A 17898-nucleotide genomic window follows, 5' to 3' on the forward strand; every position below is an offset into this window, starting at 1 on the left:
GTCAGCACCCTGGGAATCAGGACACGATGCCCTTAACCACGTACCAAATGCAGCAAAAATAAACTCCCCATCTTCAGGGAAGAGACAATGTTTAGCCTAATTCAACAGTTGGTTCATTTCTCCCCTTACTACCCAAATAAAGTCTACATATTTGTTCTCATTTGATCTCCAGGAAGTTAATGAGCCTGACCATTAACAACTGAAAGCATATACATTTTTTTAAACGCTTCCCAGAAGACTTAATCCCGGACTGATACAGGCAGGAGCTCAAAAACGCAATACAAAAAAAATCTTAGGAAAACTCACATCTTTTAAAACACACTCTGGTTTATTTAGAATGTGGGGTATGGTCTGGTCTAAACAACCCCCCCCACCCCCATCATGTTGAGTTTCTTCCAAAATCGATTGACAATAGTTAGAAGGGGGAGATATCATACCTGTTAAGTTCAAGTTCATTGAGGATGATAAAGGCAGAACCCATGAAATCCGATGTTGTCAGATCTCTGTCATATACCTACAGGAAGGAAAAAGCCAATATGACATAAAAAGCCGATGAGAGTTTCTCAGATTAATAAACACCCTCAGCTGGCAATTAAGACCTCCTACGTCTGAAATGAGTGCGTACCATATAGTGACGGCAGAAAGGCAGCCAGGCCGAATGGAGGGGACAAAAATGACTCATGCGTGCCCATTTCTCCTACCCCAGTGAAAAAGCAAAAAAGGAATTTTTTGAAAAGACAGCCGCGGTGTTTGCATGCCTAAACGTCACAGACAATGGCGCACTCCTTGGAGTTAAACTCGTCTCTCATTATAATTTAGGATTTTCACAATGAGAAGTGCTTCAGATCAAATGGGTTTTGCTCAGGGTTCTAGAGCAACCCCATCCCACCCTCAGCTGGGAATTTTGACCCAGATGTCAGAACCTTGAATGCTCGTGGCCTGGAAACGGAGATAGCTCTATGAAGTATTAAATGACTCCTGAGGAGGAAAGTTTCGTGCTCAGACCACAGCTGGAGGAGTAATAATTCTTCCACATTCCCTAGTTCAAGCACAATCAATGGACAGATAGTTTTCCCTCTGATTTTTCTGCAACTCCCATCTGAAATGTGCATTTCTGCAAAGGACAGAATACCTCTTCCCCTTCTCCTTCCCAGGCTGACAGAAGGCTCTGAAGTCACAGCTTAGGAATTAATTTGGGGGGGTCCACTTTTCAGGGGATGGAGGTGGCAGAGAAATAATGGGTTTTTTATCCCCCAGGAGGGCATCTGGGAAAGGGGTCAGTTACCTTCACTCGGAGCTTTTGAGCCAGGCTTTGGATGGGCAACACAACAATCTCATCCCACACAGGGTTCAAATTCTTGTAGATGACTTTGCTTTTGTACAGGGTCTTTCCGTTCAGTTTAAATTTCACATAGGGATCACTTGTGCCTTTAATAAAACAGAGAGAGAGAGAGAGGCAGATACAGAGAGAGAGATAGAGAGAGAGTGCAAGACAGGATTTTACAAACAAGTAAAAAACCAAGGATCTCCATTAAGTAAAAATTCCTTCCAAGTTCCCAGCATTCCCCCTACCCTGCAAACACCCAAAACAAATGTCTAGAGGGAGATAGGAGAATGAGGAACAGACCGATTCTCCTTTGCCAGTATAGCAAGAGAAGAGAAGAGAAATTGGGCTCTTTGAACTTTTTCTTTTCTCCCCGTTTTGCTCTCATTGTGATCATGCCATCTGCTCCCCACAAAACAGTCCAGAAATAAAATCTACCAAACCCTCCAGGGACTCTTAGGAACCCCCAAGCAGAATCCCAGCCCTCTTAAGAATGGCACCCCACAAGAATGTGTGTGAATGGAAAGAACCTGGGATTTGAAAATAATAATAATAATGATGATGAAGATGATGATAATAATAAATAAGTCAGGCTCCAAAATACTGGCTCAAAAGATGGGGCTTCAATGCTGAGATGCAATAATATTCACACATTTTCTTCTAATGAAATATTTTTGATCATTTTTAGCTAATTAAATTTTTTTGCTAATTTTTAGCTAATTTAAATTTTAGCTAATTTAATTTTGTGGCAAGATAATTGAAACAAAGAACAGTAGACTACTCATCATTACGAGGACGCAATTTAGCAAAATCATACTGGTAACACCTTATATATTTAAATGCTCAAAGCATTATTCTATAGAAATTGTAGGAAATCACCTTCTAGATTGAAAGCTATTTCTGTGAAGAAATCCTCAATTTTAAACAGCAGGTTTCTATGGGTCAATCATAAGTTTTTAAAAATTTTAACATGTAAATAATGATTGGGCTGGAGCGATAGCACAGCAGGTAGGGTGTTTGCCTTGCACACGGCCGACCCGGGTTCGATTCCTCCGTTCCTCTCGAAGAGCCCAGCAAGCTACCTAGAGTATCCTGCCTGCACTGCAGAGCCTGGCAAGCTCCCCGTGGCGTATTAAATATGCCAAAAACAGTAACAGCAAGTCTTACAGTAGAGACGTTACTGGTGCCTACTCGAGCAAATCGATGAACAACAGGAGGACAGTGCTACAGTGCTACAGTACTTTAGCGAATTATAACAAGCAATAGAAAATAAAATTATTCAAAACTATTCAGGGCATACAATATGGGCAGGCCTGAGGGGTGGTTGGACAAACTGGAAATAATGGTAGTGGGAAGGTGCAATAATGGTGGGACTGGTGCTGGAATACTGAATGCAATAAATTATGAACAACTTTAAAAAAATAAATAAAAATAAAAGATGGGGCTTCGGTGATGGAGGAAGGCAGAAGTGAGGTGCAAAAGAGAAAGTAAGGCTGCCACCGAAGGGGGGTGGCTGGGAGAGTGTGCCCACGTGGGGGTGAGGTGGGCAAAGGGTCCTTTCTCCCCAGACACCCCTCACCCGCAGGAGAGAGGCAAGCAGGGTCCCACGCTGGCCAGCTGGAGCCACATCAGCAAGGCCGCTGCTGTCTACGACACCTGGCAACTTTGAAACATGAACCAAAGGGAAGGAGTAACAGGTACTAACACACACACACACACACATACAAATATACACGCAGATACACATATAGACACACACAGAGACACAAATATGTACACATAGAGACACACACAGATACACACATACAGACACACACAAATATATACACTCGGACACACAGAGACACAGACATACAGTCACACACACACACATAGCCACAGGGATGCACACACACAGAACACAGACGTATGCACAGATACATACAGACATACACACAGACACAGATATAGACACTCAGACACACACAGAAACACACACAGACACACACATGGAGATACAGACACACGCAGAAAATACACACACAGCCACCGGCACACACGCAGGTACACACACATATACAGACACACAGGCTACGGGAGCAAGAAGAGGGCTGCCGGCCCACACTTTCCAAAATGACTGGGAAACCAGAACTCCTTACAACCTAACACACACACACACACACACACACGCACATATACACACACACACACCACCGAGGCCTTCCATGCACAATCCAGGCCTACGGGAGACGGACATGACCTCAGAGCTCCAACTGACGGTCACTAATACTGACCCCGTCATTCGGGATTCCTCTCCTTATCTCCCCACCTCCACCACACCCCACTTGTTACATGTGTCCCTGCCATTCCACCTGGAACCCCCCGGCCACAACAAAGCCAAGTGAAGGACACTGCACCTTCCCCCATGAACCCAGAAGCTGGGGCCAGAATGATAGGGCAGCTGGGAGGGCACTTGGCTTGCACGTGGCTGACCTTTGCTTGAACCCCAGCATCCCATAGGGTCCCCTGAGCAGGAGTGATTTCTGAGTGCAGAGCCAGGACCCTTGAGCATCACCAGGTATGAGTTAAAAAAAAAAAAAAAAACCTTCCCTGTGCTCCCCCCGACCCCACACACACACACACACACACACAACCTGGGTGCAATTTGGACCCAGCTCTACAGTCTCACTTTCTTTACCACGAACTCAGACAATCGCACACATGTCCAGGGGTGGAGTTAGCAACCCCCCGAGTGAAGCTTGGTGCAAAAGGTGGAGATTAATGTCAACCTGAACACACACACACACACACACACACACACACGTCCACATACTCCGAGCACATTAACCATTCACAAGGCAGTAAATACGATGGCTTCACCAGCCATTCACGCCATGAGACATCCCTCCCGGGAGTAAGCTGCCTCCCAGATGCCCCTCAAGCTGACCTCTCTGGCCTGGTGAGTCAGACTTTGAACAACCCTTCTGCTATCATTCATGCTCTTGGAAAAAAAAAAACTGGGGAGGAGGGGGAAGAAAAACTATAATAAAAAAGGGGCCTTTAATTAAATGAAATTGTCACTCTGGGATCAGGCCTTCATGCTTGTCAGCATCCCCTCAAAATAAACATCTCAGAACTCGATCCCCGCGGTGTCACTTTCTCCGAGGCAAAGCGGACTGGGGAATCCCCAGGCATCCTGGCAGCTACAGAACGTTCCAACTGTTTCACGGGTGAGCGGCGCCCGTGGCGTGAAAGAAAACATGAATGTCTGGAATTAATAGGGGGAGAAAAAGGGAACGGGGCTTCCAAAGCCAAACAGGGGAGAGGGTGTCAAGTTAGTGCTGTGTTAATTGTGAGGGGGAGGAAAGAATGGGGGGAAGGGAAGGCGTGCGCGTGTGTGTGTGTGTGTGTGTGTGTGTGTGTGTGTAAGCGCGCATGCCTGCACACATCGTGGATTTTCTCTGAGACTCTAAGTGCCTGTCCAGCCTGTGACATCTCAACTAGGCAGCTTCTTGAGAGGGGGGTCAAAACCCACCAGGAATGCTCATTCGGATTCAACACCCCTTTAACTTAACACTTAAATGCTCTTTCCAGGCCAGGTACTTCCCAAATAAGGAGGTTCTGGAGAGTAAGGAGGAGTATAAAGCTCGGTGAGCCTCCCACCCCGCCCCATACACACACACACACACACACACACACACACACACACACACCAGTCGATGGTGCTGTGTACACTCCAGAGTCACAGGATCTCAGTGCTAGCAGTGAAGCACCCCATGCTCCCAACCCAGCCACCAGCCCCTGTGTACCTGGAGTGGTACAGTCCAAATGTGGGTCCCCTCGGCTGTGACTTAGTTGCCTGCCCGGCCCTCTGAGCACCACCGTCATGCCCCAGGCTGGGCTGGGGTGATCACAGCTCCAAGAGGTACCTGAGAAGGTTTCTCTCAGACCCACCTTGCAGGCACAGGTCACCCCCCCCCCCAATATAAGTATTAGGGAGTGAGTGGCACCATGCCCTTCAACTTAGCACATAGGCTGGTTCATGGATGAGACACACTCTCACTAAGAGATGGGAGGTACAGGAAGGCCAGGAGGGGTGAACAGAGGTCATTTCTGCAGGAGGATCAGGCATCAAGGTGGGAGCCCATGTGGGCAGACTCCAGGAACAATAACCTAAGAATGTCTCCGAGGCTGTCTAAAGTGGTCTCCAAAAACCTAAAGCTGGGTTTAGAAGAACTAAAAAAGCAGTGTATCTCTTTTTAGTATTCTTTTTTAAATTTTTGGTTCAGGAGCCAAATCAAAGCTGTGTTCAGGGTTTACTCCCAGCTCTGTGCTCCGGGATCACCCCTGGCGGTGCTGGGGACTGAACCCTAGATAGCCGTGCAAGCCAAGCACCCTCCTCCTGGACCATCTCTAAGCCTGGTGTTGTTTCTTAAAACAAAAAAATTCATAGATAAAATAATAAGTCAGTGCCCTGATCCAGTCTGAAATGGAGAACAAAGGATCTCTCTCAAGCTCTCTCCTCCTCTCTTTCCTTCACACCAACCCTTCCAATGTGCCTGTTTCTTGGCTACTTCACAGGAGAAAACACAACTGTAGTCAGTGGTCCAGACGCCGAACTGATACTCTTTCAGGGACATCCCCCCAGCAAGGCCTTTGAGCCTGCAACACAGAGTTCACCGAGTGGGTTTTCTGACTTTGGGGGGGCACAGGAACTGTGTGGCAGTGCGGGCAGTGCTCAGGGCTTAATCTTGGCTCTGCACTCAGAGACCACTCCTCACTATCTTGGGGGACCATAGGAGGTGAGAGACCAGGCTGACCCCATGCAAGGAAGATGTCCCACCTGCTGTACTATCTCTCTGGCTGCTTTTCTGATGCTTTTTACCTTCCTTTTGATTGATGGCTTTTGTTTGTGTGTGTTTGGCGATGCTCAGGGGTTACTCCTGGCTCTGTGCTCAGGAATCACTCCTGACAGTGCTCAGGGGACTCTATGGGGTGCCGGGGGTTAGGTTGGGGGAGCAACTACACATAGGAGAGGCCAGGTTGGCCTTGTGCAAAGTAAGCACCCTACCCGCTATCCTATTGCTCTAGCCCTCACTTTTTAATTTATATATCTATTTTGCCATGTGAGGCCCTCAGAGGTAGAAGCCAGGTGCCCAATTGCCAAGTCACAATGCTGGTTTTCCTATTAATTCTTTCATGATTACTACGAATGGGCTAACTCTTCTGCAGTATCTGCAGCATCTGCCAAGTCACAGACCAGTGGACTAGGTCTTTTCCAAGGTTTTTCTTTCCTCCTGGGACAAAGAAGACAGCAGTGAGTAACCTTCTTGCCATTACCCTGGACGATGGGCAAAGTCACTCTAAAAACAGAGTTTTTGTGTTGGAATCAAGACTATTTCCTTGTAATCACAAAATAAGTGTGACTGCTCTCTTACCACAAGCATTCGGTGGCCATGAGCCGCTTCCCCACCTGGGCCTGCAGCTGCCACCAACGGACACATGAAGGAGGGAACAGGGCCGCCAAGCTGGTTGGTGGTCAGCTGTCGTTTATTATTCCTCTGCCTCCTTCCAGTCTCACTCATTGCCCATATTCCTCCTCTCCTCCTGACCCTCATCCTTCTCTCCCCGAGCCCAGTCTAGAAGCCTTAGTTGGGTAGTTGGGTAAGCTACTACACACAGGAGAGGTAGCACAATCAACAAACGTGAAGTCTTTCCCTCCAGGAAGCTCTTCTAAGACAAAGATCTCCTCCGGCTAGGAGATCCACTCAAGGGTAGAATTTCATCTAAGGACATACTTCTCCTTTCCTTAGTCCATAAACAAACATCTTAGATTTACTTCTTAAAAATCTTTCTAGTCATGGGGCTGGAGCAATAGCACAACAGGTAGGGCGTTTGCCTTGCACGCGGCCCACCTGGGTTCGATTCCCAGCAGCCCATATGGTCCCCCGAGCACCGCCAGGAGTGATTCCTGAGTGCAAAGCCAGGAGTAATCCCTGTGCATCACCGGGTGTGACCCAAAAAAGCCAAAATAAATAAATAAATAAAATCTTTCTAGTCATTTTGCATGGACACAGTAAGAGACATATTAATCTTTCTTTTTACAATTTTTATACATTTTATTTTCATAAAATAGTTCACAGTAGTTCATTACAGATAATATTCAAAAACCCACCCGACCAGTGAACATCTTCCCACCACAATAAAAGGGAAGTGTGCGAAGGTCGTTGTATTCCATTCTGGGGACATTTAAGCCCATATATACAAGAATACAAGCAAGTATGTTAAAACCAAACTCACGTGTGCTACTTTAGGTACATCAGTGGGCTAGAGTATAGAGATATATTAATCTTATAGGGTAGCTCTCCTGGGGACATCTCGCAATAGATCCCAGACTACAGTTCTCAGGTCAGATTAGTCCTTCTTAACCTGGCAGTTTTTACTTCCAGATCTTAGGACGCCCCACCCAGATTTCACAAAGCCCTCTTGAGAACAGCCCTCTTGAGAACTGTTCCTGAGCTAGTCTCGCCCAGGGAAAACCAGGTAAGATTTCTGAAATGAAACTCTGCTCATTTTGCTTTACCAAATGCAGTCCCATACAGAAACCAGCTCGCCTGGGCATCTATGAACATGCTATTCACCTCAAAGCTCCGGGAGATAATTTGCAATGCCCTGGATTTCCCAAGGAGCCTGGTAGATACTATAAATATAGGTGCTACATGCACAAACTTTGAAGTAAGAACACACTTTTCAACGCACGTACCCTGCCTGCCACTTTAGGGTGCTTATGGCAAGGGAAGGACAGGCACGGTCCTTCCAACTTGGCTCCCATCACTCGCCACGGGGGCTGGTCAGGGCGCCCAAGTGCAGACAAATGGAAGGGAAAAAAGGGCAGGGCGCCCCATCCTTGGAGGGGGTCCACAAACTGGCCCAGAACTCTTGAATGGGCCAATTCCTGGGCGCCCGGGCTGGCTGCCATGCAAGGATCTTGCACCATCTGGTGGCCAGAGGAGGTACTCCAGGGCGGAACACATTTTTGTCAAGAAGCACGGGGGTGGGGTGGGGTGGGGATATTGGGGTCCAGGAAAATTGTGGAGTGTGCGAGGCAAGTATGCAAGCAAAAACCTGGCTCTCCCACAAGCTCCAGCTTAACACACCATGGACACCAGAAAGGAAGAAGAAATATTCAGGATGGCTGAAGACCCACTTAGCAAATTAGCAAAATCTAAAAAAACTGAAACTAAGTTCCCACTCCAGATGAGCTATGAACAGAAACGAGACCCATCCAAGGGAGAAGCAGATGAACGTGTGTGCATGGGAGAATGAGCACAGGCTGAAGTGTGCCTCTCTCAGAGAAGGAAGACTTGGAGAGGAAGAGAATCGAATGAATGCTACAAGAAGGCTGGAGAGATAAAGCACAGCAGGTGGGGGCGATACCTTGCATGATTTGTCTTGCTGGAGATCAGGATTGACTGATTTGAGGCATCCCACAGGGCCTCCTGAGCCCACTGTAGGTGATGCCTCAGAGCAGAGCTAGGAGTAAGCTGGGGGCGGGGGCGGGGCGGGGGGAAGGGGAGAGAAGAGAGGAGGGAAGATAGAAGAGGGGAAAGGAGGTGAGGAGAGAGGAAGGGTGGGGAACACAGAGAAAAGGAGAGGAGAGGAGGGGAGGGGAGGAGGTGAGCGCTGTAGAAGAGAACCAGAAGGCTTGAAGAGGCTTGTGCCCACCACCTCCTTCCTGCAACACAGAAGGATGGTCAACAGTGGTCAAGAGGCCCCGACCAGGAAGGAGGCATGAGTGTGTCAGGTCGCCGGCAGAAACACACCAATGAGGAGCCTCATCCTGACTCCAGACACAGCTGAGGGACCCAAGGGTCCCTGACGCTGAGAAGAGGGAACCAGGACTCGCTCTCTGCCCTGTGAATAAAGAGACATTGAAAAGGGGCAGGGGACACAGCCATGCCTCCAGACCCCCCCGTGCCAGGCTGTTTCACTGGGAGCCACCCAGAGAGGGGGCGGGTGAGGCTCCTCCCAGCCCCCAACGGAGCCAGCCCCAGCAGCCAAAAACCTCTAGAACTCGCTGGCCACCATGCTCATGGCCGCCCTCGACACGCTCCGATGACCGTCACCCATGCATGAATCTATTCCTGGACCGCACGACCGCAGCGCGATGCTTTACATCATGATATACCAAGAAGCAGCACACCACATTTGATGGGGTTTAAAATCGAAGGCAACCAATCTTAGGGGGAAATATACTTAGATGTATATAAGCACAGAAGGCTCAACCTCTAACAGCATGTTACTAATTTCTTATAGAAGGGCTTAATGGCTCCTGGGTGAAATACAACAATCTTCACACACTTTCCTCTTAGAAACTTTTTTGGGATCACTTTTATTATTTTTTATGTAGTAGTACTGCTATTTATTCAGCCACTGATTAGATGAATGAATTGGGCATGAATTCCACCTTACTTTTTTTTCATTTTTTATAATTTTATTTATTGAATCACCGTGAGAGCAGTTACAAAGCTTTCGGGTCTAAGTCTCAGTCATACAATGAAACACCCGTACCTTCACCAGTGCCCATTCTCCACCCCCAACAACCCCAGTATACCCCCCACACCCTCCCTCTACCTATGGGGCCTGATGATTTCCACATTACTCTCTCTCTCTCTCTCTCTCTACTTTGATCACATTTAATATTTCGACACCAGACCCACCATTATTATTTCAGATTTTACCCCAACACTCAGATCTGCCAAAAAGGCAACAGTAGACAATTTGTGTTCTATTGCTGGTTATGAATAATATATGATGTCGCGTGGCTGCAGTAGGGCCATGTGATTTTGAAATTCCAAAATTTTAACACTTAAATCTGGAGGGATATCTGCCAAAAACCACTGGGTTTCGAGATTTGCTCCTGAGTCTCTGGGATCATGGCTGTTGAGCTGCTTGATCAGGAGCCAGAGAGCCGTTCGTGAGCGATGACTTGTGGTCTCGTTGGGGTGGGGAGGACAGGCCCGGCTCCACCCCATCCCGTGAAGCCCAACAAGTTTCGTCACTGCGGGCCCAAGCTTGACTGTCCAATGGCCTCTGGAGGATGGCGGCCACCGAGTCACCAAGGAGGAGCAGGCGGAGTGACAACAATCTTTCCTCCCTGGGATGGCCCGGCGACAGTAACGTACTGTGGGATCCGGACACATTTCTGCCAAAAGCCACTGGGTTTCAAGATTTGTTTCTGAGTCTCTGGGATCATGGCTGTTAAGCAGCTTGATCAGGAGCCAGAAAGGCCATTCGTGAGCGATGACTTGGGGTATCGTTGGGGTGGGGAGAACAGGACCGGCTCCAGCCCCATCCCATGAGGCCCTGCGTGTCTCATCACTGGGGACCTAAACATGACTGTCCAGTGGCCTCTGAAGGATGGCAGCCACTGGGCCACCAGGGACCATTTTTAGTGGGTTATTCATAACAAACAATACAAAATAAAGTATTTCGGTTCTGCCTCGGGGTCAGGGTCTGGGATTCAGAAAGGAAAAATTCAAAATATGGTGGTGGGAATGTGTAATGGTGGTGGGATTGGTGTTTGAATATTGAACGTAGTCAAATGTTGTGAACAACTATATAAAAATTAAAGAAAAAAAAAGAAAAGGGGCAGGGGTCAAGGAAAGGCCAGTCACCAGCTATAGCTGGGCCAGCAGAACACTCTTTTTGATTTATTTTTAACTGTGTTTCTTTGGGGCTTGGGCCACACCTGGCAGTGCTCAGGGCTCACTTCTGTGTCTGTACTCAGGAATCACTCCTGGCTAGCTCACCCCCTAGAGGGTGCCGGGGATTGAACCTGGGTCAACTGCATGTAAGGCAGAAGCCCTCTCTGCTCTTCTGTGGCTCCAGCCCCCTTAACTATTTTTTATTAACAGTAATACCAGCTAGAATGATAGCACAGCGGGTAGGGCATTTGCCTTGCATGTGGCTGACCCAGGTTCGATTCCTCCATCCGTCTCCGAGAGCCCGGCAAACTACCGAGAGTATCCCTCCCACACGGCAGAGCCTGGCAAGCTCCCCGTGGCATATTCGATATGCCAAAAACAGTAAAATCAAGTCTCACAATGAAGACATTACTGTTGCCTGCTTGAGCAAATCAATGAACAACGGGAGCACAGTGCAGTGCTAATACCGACATTACTATTATTTCACACCTGCAGTGCTGCTCTATACAGGGCTAGGATCCCTTCACTGAGCCCGACAGGTCCTTTCCCCGGGGCCCCCAGTAACCACAGATCCAGACCCTGTCTAAGCCCACGCTTGATTTCTTTCTCACTCTTTCTCTCACTTTACCTGCCACCCATCTGCAGCCAATGGCAACATCTCATCTGTTCCTGTAACTGAAGAATCACTGTCTAGAGATGGTTTGGTTTGGTGCTCGGGCCACACCTGGCAGTGATCAGCGATCGCTCCCGACAAAGATCAGCCAACCCTCCAGGGTGCTAGGGGTCAAACCAGGGCCAGCCATGTGCAAAGCAAGTGCTGCAGCCCCGGTGCTATCACTGTGGCCCAGAGCTTATTTATTCAGTTTGTAGATCAGGGAGTGTGGTTTGGAGAGCCTTCACTTCTTCAGTTCAAAACTGAGCTCTTCACGCCTACAAACCACCTCCAGCTCAGCTATACAAGCTCATACATCGATGTCTTGCTTCAGAGACCCATAAATACATCTCAAAAGAGATCAAAAGCCACAGTTAATCTCGGACCTGCACATGGCTGAACAGACTGGGGTAAATCAGACAGGGATGATTTTCCCTGTAAAGGTTAGTCTGGTGCCCGCCCACACTGAGCCCCTGGCAGCCACTGCTTCCACAATCCAAAATCAACGCCATACCCCCGGCCTGACTCCACCCGTCTGAGGACAGATCTCACCAAGATATAATCTGCTGAAATTCGAGTATGCAGGTTTTGTGACTGAAATTTCCAGGCTTTCTCGGAGTTGGGATGGGCTACCTCCCCCCACTTCTCAATACTCCTGGAAGCACTGGCAGTCACCCCCAAGAACCAACTCCAGGGCCAGGTAAGCTCTACTACTGGCCTTGCTTCAGAGACCCATAAATAAAGCTTGAAGGAGATCAAAAGCTGCAGTTAATCTTGGACCCACGCATGGCTAAAGAGATTGGAGTAAATTGAAGTGGGGAGCGGGTTAGTCTGGTGCCCGCCCAAGCAGAGCCCCTGGCAGCCACTTGCTCCCACAATCCAAAATCACCGCCATACCCTCGGCCTGACTCCACCATGTCAGACATAACTGAGACATAATCTGCTAAAAATTCTAGTATCTGGGGCTGGAGAGATAGCACAGCAGGTAGGGCATTTGCCTTGCACGCGGCCAACCCCTTGTTTGATTCCCAGCATCCCATATGGTCCCCTGAGCATCGCCAGGAGTAACTCCTGAGTGCAGAGCCAGGAGTAACCCCTGTGCATTGCCAGGTGTGACCCAAAAAGGAAAAAAAAATTCTAGTATGTGGGTTTTGTGACTGAAATCTCCAGGCTTTCTCGGAGTCAGGACGGGCTACCTCCACCCCACCTCCCTGTATTTCTGGAAGCCTCAGCAATCATATTCACACCCCAGAGCTGCCACCCAATTAAAAGCTACTCCAGCCTTACTGTTCGGATAAAAATACTGAATGCCCTGAACAAACACCATGACCTCTTAGCACCTGTATTGCAAACCATAATGCACAAAAGGAAAAGGAGAAAGGGAGAGCAAGAAGGAAAGCATCTCCCATAGAGGGAAGCTGGGGGTGGGGGGTGGAGATTTGGGGGATGGTGGGAGGGAAACACGGGACACTGGTGTTGGGAAATGAACACGGGTGGAGGGATGGGTGCTGGATCATTGTATGGCTGAAACCAATTATAAACAGCTTTGTAACAATACATCTCACGAATTTTCAATTTTAATTTTTTAAAAAATTAATAAAATTTTAAAAATATATTTTTAAGAAAAAGAACTCTTCCTCCAGCTCACTGGCAATTCTGTAAAGAGAACCTTGAGACAGGCTGATGGTGGGCACTGGGGTCATCTGGTCGACCTGTGTCTGTGCCCGCCAAACCCGAGAAAGGAAGCCAGCCAGCACAGACGCTTCTGTCCCTGACTTTGCTGTACTTTCCACAGCAACTGAAATAAAATATTCAAGTGGCCCGATCAAAAACAAGTTTGAAAGCAAGAGCAGTTTCCTCTCCAAATGAAATTTCTGCCATGTAGGGGGTCATGGCGGCGGGGGAAGGGGAGATGTATGTGGCAAAGGAGGAACAAACAGCAAAAAGTTAAGAGATTTCAAGTCAGATCCTATTTGACTGGGGAAAGAAAAATAGATGGAAGAGACTCAGGTCAGCGTGGGGTGCTGGAGGAAAATAAAGTCCGAGTTGGGGGCCTTTCTGTGCCGTCTCTCCGTGCCTGTCACTGGCACCAGAGAGGTGTTTTCTGAGACAGGAGGAGGACGGGGCGAACACGGGGGTGACGCCTGGCATGCAGCCACCCTGGACTCTGTCCCCTGAGGCACAGAGGCCCCTAAGCACTGCCAGATGAGGCCTTGGTGCAGTAGAGAGGTGGTCCAGGGAGCCCCCAGCACCGCAGGGCCTGAGCAGGACCATCTTCTTGAACCCTGGCCTTGATTGAACACCAGCGCAGTTGGCAGAGAATCTCTTAGAAGGGCCCCTGCAATTCCAGAGCAACCCCAAAAGGTGGGGCGCATCATCCCAGTGAACCCGTAATGGCATCTACACTCCAACAGCGCTAGAGCGAGTCTCACCCACATTCCTGCTACGGGACCAACAGGCAGCAGGAAAGGGGTACAGGAAACGCCCTCACCCACCTTCTCTGTCCCTGCCCTTTAACCCCACGACGGGACTCAACTTCTTCTTTAAAACAGAGTCAGAAGTCCCCCGCACAAAAACACAGCTGAGGAAGCTGAAACCGAAAGAGGCATTGCATGGACCCGCGGTGAGAAGCCCAGTCACCCTCGCCATATCCCCAGAGGGGGCCCAATGAGTCCGAGTAGAGGGTCGGCACTCAGGTCACCCTGCCCGGCATCCCCAGACACTTCCTATCATGACAATGATAATGGCTGTCAGGGGCAGGGAGGACCTGGGCAAGCCCAGCACCCCAGTCACGACTCCCCCCCGCCACCCAGAGCTTCCCTATGGAAGCCACAAGCTTGCCCCTTGGCCTCCAGCATAGATCTGACACGCCAAGCCACCATACAGGAAGTCATCTCTCTGGGCCTGATGTAAGACCGTCATTATTACAATCTGGAGATGCTCCCGAGCACTGTTCAGGCGGTGTCAGGGGGGGATCACTGGGGAACCCTCAGCCATGCCTGGAGGGCCATGAGGGACCAGGACCCAACACCAGCACTGAGCATGCCAGGCATGTGCCCTAACCTCCCGGGCCCTCTTTGGAATTTGTATTATTTGTGATTCTAACATGCCCAGCAGTGACATAAGTTTTGGGGACCACCAGCCACCCCCAGCAATGCAAACCCCATAGTTGAGGGGACGACAGGGCGTTGGGTCTCATGCTGGTCAGGCCAAAGCTCTAAGCCCTCACCCCAGCTTCTAAGTGCCTCTCCCACAACCCTCAAACACAAATGTCCACCCAGAAAGACGGCTGTGTCCTGAAATGCCCGATTCTAGCAACAAAAAGGGAGCAGAAGACAAGAAAGGGGAGAACAGCAAGCAGGAGATGTATCAGCTACTGTCACCGGGAATATCCGGAGATGGATGTTTCAGGACAATTTGGCTCTGAGCTAAATATAAAAGGAGAGGTGGCTTTTGTCCCCAGCGGGGGCTCTGTCAGACGGAGGGGGGGTTGAGGGGGGGGCGGGCAGGGAAACATTCAGCTCCAATCTGGAAAGGACATTTCCAAACACGCACACAGAGAGTGTTTGGGTGTGCGTCTTTCTTTTGGGTGTGCTTCCGACACCCAAACTGTCCCTGTGCAAATCCCGGTTAACTCTGCTCTGGAAATAAACACCTGTGCTGGGCCAGGGAGACAGAGTAGCTGGCTGCGTGAACGGGGTGGGAATTCTCACCAGCTACAAGCTGCCTCAGAAAGGCGATCAGCCTTTATTATTTTTTTTTACAAGAATGAGACTTTAATCAATTTTAAGTGGAGTTTATAACGCTAAGAGAGCCTTTAACTCCTTGAGCCTCCCTTATCTTAAGCGGGTTAGCCCATCAAAGGATCGCTTTCCCTTTTTGCAATACCGCAGGCTGGCCAGCAGAGGGCACCACGAGCACAGGCATCTGCACCTGGAGCCCACTATCAACTTCCTCCTCTTCCAGATCAAGGGATGGAAACGGGATGCCCTTAAGGCAATGGTGGTTATTTTCCAGGAACGAATGCATGCTTGCACTCATGCATGAAACACATTTGCACGTGCACACATATACAGATGTGCACATACATGCACGTGAACAAAGGCACACATATTGTGTGTACGCACACATGTACACACACGTGAGTGCATGCATGTTCCTGCTCACACAGACATGCAGACATGCATCTCTCTCGCGCGCGCTCTCTCTCTCTCTCTCTCTCTCTCTCTCTCTCTCTCGCATGTATTTTACGCACACACACATTTCACTCATAGGTTGGTGCTGCTGACACCAAATATCACAGTCAGAGGGCCAGCTATATCTGCCTAAACCTCCTACCGAGCTCAGGATTTTTCCTGGCTCTGAGCTGGGGTTGGGGGCCTGGTCTCGCTTCCATCCAGGGAGTCACTAGCTGCCATCTTTGAACACACTTTCCCATATGCCCCAGGAAATCTCAAGCCACAGCAGTGCACAAGAACGACATGAGCACTTCTGGTAAGAACCTTTATGGTCACTTCATCCCAGCAACAGCGAATGGCCTCCCAGCCAGGTGGAGGGGGTGCCCTCAGACTTCAGAGGGGTCCCCTGCTCCAAAGGTGCTTCCAAAGGGGCTAGATAAGGACCAATCTTCAACCACAAAGCCCCTAGCCCCTTGACTCAACCCTTTCTTATGGGCAGCGAGATAGGGACCCCAGTCTCCGCTTTTCTCTTTCCTCCCTGTGGGCACGTAGAAAAGGAACACAGAAATCTAGTGCTTGACACATCCAGGTTTTTGGTTTTGGCTTTGGGGTCACATTTGGCGGTGCTCAGAACTCACTTCTGGCTCTGTGCAAGAGGGTCACTCCTGCTGGCGCTCAGGGAACCCTAAAGGGTGCCAGGGATTGAACCCGGGTTGGCCACGTGCAAGGCCAGTGCCTTCCCCTCTGTCCTATCGCTCCAGCCCCAGGTCTGGGTTTTCTTACATCCTTTCATGTCCTCGCACTGAAATTCTGCATTTATGCCTACAAGGGAAACCCACATTCCGCTTGTCTGTCAAGAAACTTGTCATGGACACTGCCCATGGCCTGTCCCATCACCCATGATTCAGGGGTGCCTGGGGATGCCCTGCAGTGCTGGGCACCTGTCCCTGAACCCACAAAGCCCATAACCCCTAAAATATTCTCCAGCTCCGTAACAACGGGTCTGCCAACTCATGGCCCAGACGATGATGTCCCAATCCAAAGAAAACACTCAACTCTTTCCTGAACGGAGAATGATTCAGTGAGGGCAGCTTTCCCCCCCTAATATTTAAAACATGGAGACTGGGTAACTGAGTCACACCATCCACCATTCACACCCCCACGCAGTGATCCATTCCAGGAAACACTGGCCCAGCATCCTCACCCGAACAGAAAATCACTGTCTGTACCATTGTTATTTAAAACTAGAATGTTTCAGCACTAGAGAGATAAGATGGAGGTTAAAGTATTTTCCTCACATGCAGCTGAGCCATGTTTGAACCCCACAGGGTAACTGAGCACTGGCAGGAGTGATCCCTGAGCACCGCTGTGTATGGTTCCCTCAAAAAAAAAAAGTCAGAAGACTTAACTCTTTACAAAGTAAAAAGTTGTTGGAACATGATGGCTTCAACATCGAATGAAGGATTTAGAGTGGGATTAAGACGTGTTTACAGAAAACGAAACCAAGGCACCCGTAAAGCACAAAACCCCACAATTTGTGTAGAGGGCTGAGGTTAGACCTGAGGGAGTTTGGGGCCTGGACACAGTGAATGGGGGTGCCCAGGGCACATGGACCCCATTACTGGAGGCTCCCAGTGATTTCTTCATCACCCACAAATTGGGCAACGGGAGGGAACCCTCCTAACTCTGCTGTGGTAATCTCCTCAGAGTGATTCATTGAGGCATGACCATTTGTGGAGAAAGAGCCAGAAATGTCAGGAAACCCAGATGGGGGGCTGGGGGGCAGAACTTGTGCACAGCCCTGACAAATCCATGCACACCACACAGAGAAATTGCCGAACTGCCAAGGCAAGGCGGGCGTACCCAAGATGGAGGCCACGTCCTTCCTCGGGAAAGCCACTCCATCTCCCATGAGCCCACCTCAAGCCTCAGGTCACAACAACGAGCTCGCCCAGGTGACCACTGCCCACCACAGGCTCCAGCGGGGCACAGGGCAGGAGATTCTGCGAATCCCAGCATCCACGGTGCCCCTTCTCCGCTATTTCGGTGATGAAATGC

The 17898-nt window shown here is 49.4% G+C and overlaps 1 protein-coding gene across 1 annotated transcript in view; it reads right to left on the reverse strand.

Moving 5' to 3' along the window:
• MCTP2 (multiple C2 and transmembrane domain containing 2) overlaps positions 1-17898 on the reverse strand; it is a 131838-nt gene that overhangs the window by 99895 nt on the left and 14045 nt on the right. Inside the window, exons 4-5 of the mRNA XM_056124504.1 lie at positions 1286-1428; positions 438-514 (exon numbers count right to left, since the gene is read on the reverse strand). Of these exons, the coding sequence (XP_055980479.1) occupies positions 438-514; positions 1286-1428 (220 nt within the window). The remainder of the gene's footprint in view (positions 1-437; positions 515-1285; positions 1429-17898) is intronic.

Source organism: Sorex fumeus, unplaced genomic scaffold, assembly GCF_029834395.1.
Source record: "Sorex fumeus unplaced genomic scaffold, SorFum_2.1 ptg000051l, whole genome shotgun sequence".
In the NCBI taxonomy this organism is placed as follows: Eukaryota; Metazoa; Chordata; class Mammalia; order Eulipotyphla; family Soricidae; genus Sorex; species Sorex fumeus.